The 9,667-nt window shown below is 43.0% G+C and overlaps 1 protein-coding gene across 1 annotated transcript; it reads right to left on the reverse strand.

The window, feature by feature from the left end:
• Positions 1 to 4,431: 4,431 nt before the first annotated feature.
• LOC148140444 (uncharacterized) lies at positions 4,432 to 9,094 on the reverse strand. The gene is made up of 2 exons (XM_087978948.1): positions 9,031 to 9,094; positions 4,432 to 5,303 (listed from the first exon to the last, which is right to left on the reverse strand). Exons 1-2 carry the CDS (start codon positions 9,092 to 9,094, stop codon positions 4,432 to 4,434), a joined length of 936 nt encoding a protein of 311 aa, XP_087835074.1.
• Between the last annotated feature and the right edge of the window lie 573 nt (positions 9,095 to 9,667).

Genomic DNA, 9,667 nt, shown 5'->3' on the forward strand with positions numbered 1-9,667 from the left:
GGCGTTCTTCCTCCAACCGTCGTTTTGTTGTGGTCTGACGATGGAAGAGTCCAAAGACCTGCATATCCTTGGTGGAGTGGGAGGGGGAATTGAAATGTTGAGCTACAGGGTGGTTGGGTTGCTTGGTCCGGGTGTCCCAGAGGTGTTCTCTGAAACGCTCCGCAAGTAGCCGGCCTGTCTCCCCAATATAGAGGAGGCCACATCGGTTGCAGAGGATGCAATAGATGATATGTGTGGAGGTGCAGGTGAATCTGTGGCGGATATGGAAGTTTCCTTTGGGGCCTTGGAGGGAAGTGAGGGGGGAGGTGTGGGCGCAAGTCTTGCACCTCCTGCGGTTGCAGGGGAAGGTGCCGGGAGTGGAGGTTGGGTTGGTATCCAGCTAAATGGAAGGAAATGGTGCAGGGCATCGCTAATTGGAGAATTTATGCAGGTACCATAAAGTGGGAGAACTGGGGCAGGATTCAGCTCACTAATAAATAAATAAAAAATGTATCAGTGAACAACTAAATTAGATAATTGAAATAGGGCTTCAATAATTGGGAATTGGTGCCAGTGCCAGTAAATTAGAGAGTTGGTCCACAACGTTAGGGAGCTGGAGCAGTATAATACTTTATAGGTGAGTTGACGACGAAAAAAAAATGTTTGCGCAGGATGAAATGGCAGAATGCGTGCAGTGTAGGACTTAATGGGAGATTTGGGGCAGTGTCACACTAAGTGGGAGAATTGGGGTTGTGTAGAGCTAAATGGGAGAATTGGGACAGTGTGGATCAGAATGGCAGAATAGTTGCAGTTCAGCTGTAAATGGGAGAATCTAGGGAGAGTATCACTTAATTGGATAAATTGAACAGTGTAGCACTGAATGGGAGAATTGGGACAGAATCGCATTAAATGGGAGAATTGGGGCAGTGTCGCACAAATTCACTAAATTGGGATAATCTGTTGGGTTTTCAGGGATGTTGTTATTCTGTATTCTGTTCTCTTTGTGTTTCATTCGGTAATAAATTCTGCTGTGTTTAAAACTAAGTGGCTTGACCAGCTGTATCCTTTCTGGAATATCTGTGTCACACCTATTTAAAACAACTAGCAAAGTTTGCGTCTGAGCTACTGTCGTGAAATGTTTTGAGTCAGTCTGGCCTAGCCACTGTATTATGATCACTATTTCCCAAAGGATCATCCATTATAAGATTGATAATTCGTATTGTTGCATTATTCAATACTGCAACAGGAAAAAACTTCCCTTGTCACCCTTGTCCCACAAAGTACACTTTTCTGGGTAGGTTTCCACTACCAGATCTGCCCATCTCATTGGCCCTGCTGATATCCTCATGAGGTTTATGGCCATGCTCCTCAGTCACACCAGGAATTGGAACATCATACTTTGGGCGAATGTGCAGGAGACTAGGGGAGGTTCAGTCAGCAATCAGTACAGAGTCAAATCTCTAACTTCAGAATTCTGTGCAATCGATTGGACAAAATATTGATTCATCAATATTCAGCAGCTTCAGCATTTTCATCACTACCTGCTCACCACAGTGAGGTGAAAACTGGAGATGTTCCTTGCCAATTAGCCATGCTCAGTCCCTTTCACAATTGCACGGAATCTGAAACATACATAGAGTCATAGAGATTAATACAATCTTTGGACCAACATGTCCATGCTGATCGAGTTTCATAAACTGAACTCGTCCCACGGGCATGCATTTGGCCCATGTCCCTCGAAACATTTCGTATTCACGTACCTGTCCAAACATCTCTCAAATGGTTGTAATTGTACTCACCTCTTCCACTTTCTTGAACAGCTCGATCTCTCTGCACACCTCCCTCAGATCCCTTTTAAGTGATTCCCCCCTCTCATCTTAAACCTGAAACCTTTAAATTTGGACTCCCATATCTGGGAAGAAGAACTTGGCTGTTCACTTTATCTACGCGCTTCATGATTTTATAAACCTCTATACGCTTGAGGGGAAAAAAACTTCCACGCTTATCCAGCATCTCCTTATAAATCAAACCCTCTAGTCTTGGTACCATTCTTGTAAATCTTTCCTGTACCATTTTCAGTTTAATGACAAACTACTAATGGAAGTGCGAGAAGAATTGTATGTCGTCTCCAAATGCAGCCTTGCCAATATCCAGTACAGTCTCAATATGACATCCAAACACCAATACGCAATGTTCTGACCAATGAAGGCAAGAATGCTTAATGTCTTCTTCACAACTTTGTCTACCTGTGACGCCACTTTGGAGAAATTACATACCTGCACCCGGAAGTCTCTCTGTGCAAGACTAAATGCCAGGGGGCCTAAATTAACTGTCTCAGTCCAGCCCTGGTCTGTCTTACAAAAATGCAATACCACACATCTATCTAAATTAAAATCCATCTGCCACTCCACGTGTAAGAAGGTCGGGTCAAGCTTCGGTCTTGGCTGATAAGTGGCAAGCATTGACGTGCCACCTAAAACCATTAAAACTATTTAACTCCACCCCCAATGCCCACACCCACAAACATGTATTATCTTCAGGACACACTGCAACAACTGAAGAAGGCTCCGAGGACAGCATCCTCCAAAGTGGTGGTCTCTCCGATTTAAAAGCACAAGGACAGCAGATACAAGAAACAATACCACTGTCAATCCCCATTCATAGCACCACCATCCTGCAATGGAAATATTAACCATTCCTTCACTGTCACTGGTCAATAATTCCCGTGGTGTCAGTCTTAATCCATTCTTTGATATTGATTTGGTTGCTGCATCGTCAACCAACTCTGACAATACATCTGACAGTTTCAGTGAGCCAAGGGTTAACAAGTTCCACTGTTTTCAGCCAGCAAGTCCTTGCATCTCATCGCTAACCTGATGCCTACTACATGTAGACCTGTAAATGTTTGTTACTGCATTCTCTGAGCCAACCTTTCATCATTCTAACCGCCTCTATCAATTGAGTCTCTTTCATTTAGAATTGAATTGAATTTATTGTCACGTGTACCGAGGCAAAGTGAAAAGCTTTGTCTTGCAAGCGGTACAGGCAGATCACAGAGTTAAGTAGCACAGATAGTAAATAATAGGTAAAAAGCAGCAAAAACAAAAACACAGGTACAGGGAAATGTTAAGAGTTTGTGAGTCCAATCAGTATTCTAACAACAGTAGGGTAGAAAAAGTTACAAAACCAACTGATGCGTGTGTTCAGACTTCTCTACCTTCTCCTCGATAGGAAAAGTTGTGACCAGGGTAGGATGGATCTTTGAAAATTCTAGCGGCCTTTCCTTGACAGTCGGCCTGGTAGATGGATTATATCCAAAGAAATAAATCCAATGCTTATATTTCTGCTTCACAGTTATAGGGAATTTGTATCTGGTATTATCCCAGTTGATCTCTTCGATGCAATCAGTATTACCCCCAAACTGTCAATGTGACTGCAAAAACCACATTAAACTTGAAAATTGTGGTCTTGCTAACATCTGGTTTAAATTTACTGTACATCCCATCATTTGCAGATAGTTGAACCAAATTGGTCATATGTTAAGAAAAGATTTACAAGGATGTTGCTAGGTTTGGAAGATTTGAGCCAAAGGGAGAGGCTGAATAGACTGGGGCTGTTTTCGCTGGAAGCTGAGGGGTGAATTCATAGAGGTTTATAAAATCATGAGGGGCATGGATAGGGTGAATAGACAAGGTCTTTTCCCTGGGGTGGGGGGGGGGGGGGGGGGGGAGTCCTTAACTAGAGGTGAGAGGGGAAAGATATAAAAGGTACCTAAGGCGCAACTTTTTCACACAGAGGGCGGTGCCTGTATGGAATGAGCTGCCAGAGGAAGTGGTGGAGGCTGGTACAATAACAGCATATAAAAGGCATTTGGATATGTCTATGAATAGGAAGGGTTCAGAAGGATATGGGCAAAATGCAGGCAAATGGGACTAGATTTGGTTAGGACATCGGATTGGAATGGACACGTTGGGCTGAAGGGTCTGTTTCCGTAATCTTAATCTCCATGACTGTGCGTGTGTTATTCTGCAACTCTGAAATAGATGGGGCTTCGCCCAGGCTTTCAGGATCATATGAGTTGCATTGAGAATTACAAAAAATAGATGGGGTACAAATGTGTTTTGTTCATTTGAGAGACTGTTATCACCAGTAAGGTTGACATCTATTGCCTAGAGGGCAGCTATGAGTAACCCAGATGACCATGGACCTGATGCCACAGGTAAGCAGACCAGGTAAAGGTACCAGAATTCCATCCCTTCGTTCTGAAATGGCAATTAACGTTCAGGCTTGACAATCACTAATGGCCAGACAGTAAATATAGCTTTTTTATTGAATTGAAATTTCACAAATGATGTGATTTCAATCTAGGCATCCAGGATTTTAGCGTTGGTTTCTGGATTGTGGGCCCAGTGAGTTTATCATTACATCAGCACCTCCCCATGTCAATGTAAATTAGTATCGTGGTTTACAGAGCAGCGAGGAGGGATATTTAAGCATATTTTTCATCTCCTCCCTGAATCTCCTCTGGGTCAGTGCATAAATACAGGTGTTTGTGCAGGAGCTGGTGCACAGCAGCAGGAACGCGACCCTGATTGCCACATAAAGTGAGCTTGAACCTTGGAATGCCACAAGCTGAGAAACACCGACACAGATGTGGATGACAGTGATGGGTGCCGACAGCACCATAAAGCAGCCGGAGATGGTAAAGAGCAGAATGATGGAGGTCTTCCTGCTCTTCAGCTCAGGGTCTCTGCCCATTTCCCCAGCACCACCTCTGCTGCTCTTCAGGGCCCGGCGAGCTCTGCTGGCCACTAGGATGTGGTGGGCAGTGAGAGAGTTCAACAGCAGCAGCAGGGGAATAGGAAGAAACAAGTTTGAGATGTTGGTGAGCCACCGGTGAGCTGCCCAGGCTGGTGAAGTGAGGTATCTGGCGACTGTTCGGCAGCCCCACTGTACATTGTTCAGAACGTGAGTGGGCTCATAGCGAAAAGGCAAGGGGATGTTGACCATGATGTTAAGAGCGCTCATGATGATTATAACGATATTGGCTGTTCTTTTCGTGCAATAACACACCTTTAATTTGTTGCAGCAAATTGCTACAAAGCGATCAAAGGTGAAGGCGATGGTAAACCAGATGGAGAGTTGGAGGCTGAACCCTTGCAGGAAGACATTGAGTCGGCAGGCGGGGGTGTAGTTCAGCAGCGATCCCGGGAAATAATCCCTGATGATCTGGCTCACGATCACGTTGAAGACAAGGACCATCAGATCTCCCGTTGCCATGGCAGTCATGTAACGAGTGACTCCTTCGGAAAGGCCGCACTTCCCTTGGGAAAGAATCAGCACTGTCATCAGGTTCGCTGGAAAGAAAATCCAATCGTGAAATGTGTCAAAACGCCCAGCAGGAGGCACACTGTCAGCGATTGACAGTCAAGATTGTGGGATGCTGTATGTAATTATATACTTGTACAACTGTGAAGAACAATGACATTTCATTTGTAATCCATGGTCTCTGTCCTGGGCGTAATTGGCTTAAGGTTAGGGATAAGGTTAGAGTAATTGCAAGACGATTTCAGGAATAATATAAAAGTGGTTAACACTTTGCACCACTTAATCTCCCGTTTCAAGAAAACACATCTTATTGCTTTTGAAGCAGCTCAGAGAGGATTCATTTGTCTCATTCCATTGATTAAAGACTAATTTTGCGAAGAAAGGTTATGCCTATATGAGTTTGAGTCCAGAAGAATGTTGTGATCTCACTGAAACATCTAAAACCTTGATGGGAATGCAAAAATTAAAATACCAGGAGCGAGTTTCTTCTTGAGAGGAAGGATATAAAGAAGGGGACACGGTTTAAGGATGAGCAGTTTCTCTTTTCAAACAGAGATAAGGAAGTTTGTCTTCTCTCAGAGAATGGTGATGATGTGAAATCCTCTTCCTCGAAAGGTCGTGAGGGCTGGGCCTACGGGACTGAGTTGGATAAATTTTGCATACATCAGTGAGTCGACCCCCATGGAATGCAGGCAGGAGGATGCAGCTCATTCAGATCAGCCAGTATCCTCCCGAAAGTCAGAAGGTGTTCAAACGACCAATTGGTCTATTCCTACTCCTAATCCATGTGTTCCAGCATTCCTTTTCTCTGGTTAATGGCCGTCAAAAAAGTTGCCTTCTTAAAATGTCTGCCACTGTCATCAATAAACTGTCGACTTCAGCATTAAATATACATAAGGACTCTCCCTACATAGCTCCCTCAGTGCTCACAACCCCTGGAGAGCAAGTGTTCCTCCTCACCTCAGTCTGAAATTGACACAACTTTCTTCTGAGACTATGCCCTTTTGGCTCTCCCCAAATAGAACAGACAAGAAGAATGCCACAACAGCTCGTCACCAGTTAACAGGAATTTCAAGGATCACAAGGGTGAGATTGACAATTTCCATCAGAAAGTACTTTTGATCCCATTTTCAGGTGGAAGCAGGAACAGTGAAAGCACTCTCCCATCAGTGGAAACACCTTCACAGCATTTACCCCGACAAGCCCCTGAAGAATCTGATATGTCTAAACGAGATCACCTCTCGTTCTTTTAAAAACCATTTAGTGGACTCCCAAAATGTTTAGCCTTTAGTCATTGTACATTCCCTCCATATATGTGATCGACCTAAAAATCCCTATCTGATCTGATTTTTCTGAAATGTTATCTTTCTTTCAATAACAGAATCAAAGCTGCTCACAGAAATCCTGATCTGGTCTCACCAATACCTTGTACAATAGCAGTAAGATTTCCCTACTCTTACACTCCAATGAATACACGTATGAACAGGTTCAAGAAAAGTTTCTGAATATTCGAGTGCTGAATGGTCTCTCTAACTTCAAATAATGTTGACTTTGCTAATGTTGATCTTGTGTTGTAAAATCCCTGTGCATTTGTAACCTGTATGTTTCAGATCATCTGAACACCCATGATCTGTATGGTATTGTTTGCTATGATCTGTCCGTACTGCTCGCAAAACAAACTTTTTTTTTTACTGTACTCAGGTACATGCGACTAAAGTAAATCAAATCAAATCAACTCTTGAAATTAGGCTTAACATTCCATTTCCTTCCAGATTACCGGCTGCACCTGTGTGCTAGCTTTGTATGTTCGATGCATAAGTATCCCTTTGTGTTCCAGCTTTCTGCAGTTTTTTTTATCATGAAATAAAACTCTGTCTCTTGTCCTACTTTCCAGAATGAACATCTTCACCTGATCGCATGTTTGACTCCATTTCCCAACTTGTTGCCCGCAATCCCCATCAATATCTCGCTGTAAACTGCTGACGTTCCTCTCATAGTCTGCCTTGCCACTTCTGTTTGGGGTCATCTGCAAATTTGGCCATCGTGCATTCACTTTCTTCCTTCAAGCCATTAATGGATACTGTGAAGAGTTGCAGTCAGATCCCTGTGGAAACCAATGTTCACAGAACGCCAAACTCAATAAAAAACCTTATCCTCAATCATTACTTCTTTGCGTGTGGCCAATTCTCTATCCAGAACAATGCACGACCTCCAATAGCATGGGGATCTTATTTAATGGTTGAACCTTCGGTGGCTACCTTGTTGAGGGGATTCTGAAACATCAAGAAGAACACATCTCCAGTTGCCGCTATATCTATACTGGTTGAGTCTTCCTTAAAACAATCAAATCAATTTGTCAAACAAAATTTCACTTTCATAAAGCTGTCCTGTCTGCTGGATGAGATTAATATTTTTCAAATATAATGCTATCCTATCTTTAGTAATTGATTCCAATACATTTTCTACGATAGATATAGTTATTCTTTGCTCACACCTCCCCCCGCCTTTTTGAATACAGCTGGCATGAAACCGTTAATTCTGGTGCTATTCCAATTCCAAGGATTTGGGGAAATTACACACAATGCGGCATGGTGGCTCATAGGCTAGCACTGCAACCTCACAGCGCCACGGACCTGGTTTCAAATCCCACTTCAGGTGACTGCATGACTGGCGTTTGCAGATTCTCCCCGTGTCTATGCAGGTCTCCTCTTTCAATCCAATGGTATGAAGTTCAAGTGAATTGGCCATGCTCAATTGCCCATAGTGTTAGGTGCATTAGTCAGTGGTAAACTTAAGGGGATGAGTTACTCTTTGGAGGGTCAGCGTGGACGTGTTGGGTCAAAGAGCCTCTTTCCATACTGTAGGGAATCTCATCTCATGCATCCATTATTTATATACATACCTCTTTTTCATCCGAGGCTGCAAACCATCAGGGCTAGGGAACTTATTTGTCTTTAACATCATTAGGTTGTCTCATCCTCCTTCTTTAGTGATTGAGGTGAGCATCAGGTTCTCCACTATATTCTTTAGAATCAATGACATGTTCGAAGTACCATCCACTGTAAAGTGTGATGCAAAATATCTGTATAAGCGCTCTGCCAGTTCCTGGTACCTTGTGATTATCTCCCCAAGTCAGTTTCACTCTGATCACTCTCTTCCTTTTTACATATTTATAAAAGCTCTTACAGTCAGTGTTTATATTCCTTGGTAGCTGGCTCTCAGTTTATTTTCTCTCTTTCTTCAGTCCTACTTTGCTGACTTGTGAATTTACCTCAGTTTGCAGGCCTGATTTCTGCATCTGTGTGTGCTTTATCTTTCAACTCAATATGCTCTGACTTTCCTTTGTTTAACATGTCGGGTTTATCGCACTTGTGGAATCTTTCCTCCTTACTGGGATATATTTTGTTTTTGCCAAGAGTCATGAATTAGTCCCTTAAATGTCTGCCATTGCAAGCATTTCTGTGAATCTATCCATCCAGTTTACTGTAGCTAAATCTATTTCATTTCATTGCAATCCTCTTTGTTCAGGCTAAACACAAGTGGTTCCAAACCAGAGGGTGGGTTAGGACAAACTGCACTCAAATTGAAACTGATGTTAATGAAGAACAGGTAAACGCAGCAAATATGCAGGAGATGAAATCGTGGGGTACAGCTGCAAATTACTGAAACGAAATTCAACGCAGAACCAGCAATAAAAATGTCACAGAACGTTTAACCACTTACCAGGAATTCCAACGATTGCAAGAATGGGAAAGAGAATTTCCATCGGAAGTGCCTGTGATCCCATTTTCAGGTGAAAGCGGAAGCAGTCAAAATGAGGCAAAGCATTGAAAGGCACTTGGCTTATATAGAAGCCAATCCTCTGGTGAGGGAGTGAGCAGATCTCATTAAACACACTATTCCTACCAAACAAGTCACTGTGCAGCATTTAAAGTGTGCTCTGTGATCCAGAGAGAATCAGGGACAATGACTCCCAGCTTCCAGAGGCACTAATCTCTGAGAGAAACACGAGAGACCCAATTATTTTGGCTTAACTTTAATTCGATGCGGAGAGTAAGTTATTCTTTCAGGTAGCTACAAAGCATCACGTTTCTGCCGTTTAAATCAACGTGTGCAAGGAGAGCGCAGTGGAGAAACAGAATTGGAACCAGGCCAACTAGCCCAGCGTGAGAGATTGTACAACAGTGCCATGTCAGCCCTCAGTTGTAACTTTCTCATCTTACCCTTCTCTTTCTCTAGTGATCTAATGCATCTGTTGAACAATGGAAAGGCATTCTTAAGAGGCAGTTTGACATAGTATTCGAAAGAACTTTTCGACATGATTTCTATGGCTCACCAAAGTTAATGAAATGAAATACAT

This window comes from Chiloscyllium plagiosum, unplaced genomic scaffold (genome assembly GCF_037043375.1).
Source record: "Chiloscyllium plagiosum isolate Xiang-an unplaced genomic scaffold, Cpla_swu_hap1 HiC_scaffold_35, whole genome shotgun sequence".
Taxonomy (NCBI): domain Eukaryota; kingdom Metazoa; phylum Chordata; class Chondrichthyes; order Orectolobiformes; family Hemiscylliidae; genus Chiloscyllium; species Chiloscyllium plagiosum.

What these genes read in the sequence shown, in the direction of transcription:
- LOC148140444 (XM_087978948.1), bottom strand. Translation starts at nt 9,094, where the DNA reads ATGGGATCACAGGCACTTCCGATGGAAATTCTCTTTCCCATTCTTGCA. An exon ending in TGCAATCGTTGGAATTCCTG is followed by an intron (nt 5,304 to 9,030) that starts GTAAGTGGTTAA and finishes TTCTTTCCCAAG; the next exon opens with GGAAGTGCGGCCTTTCCGAA.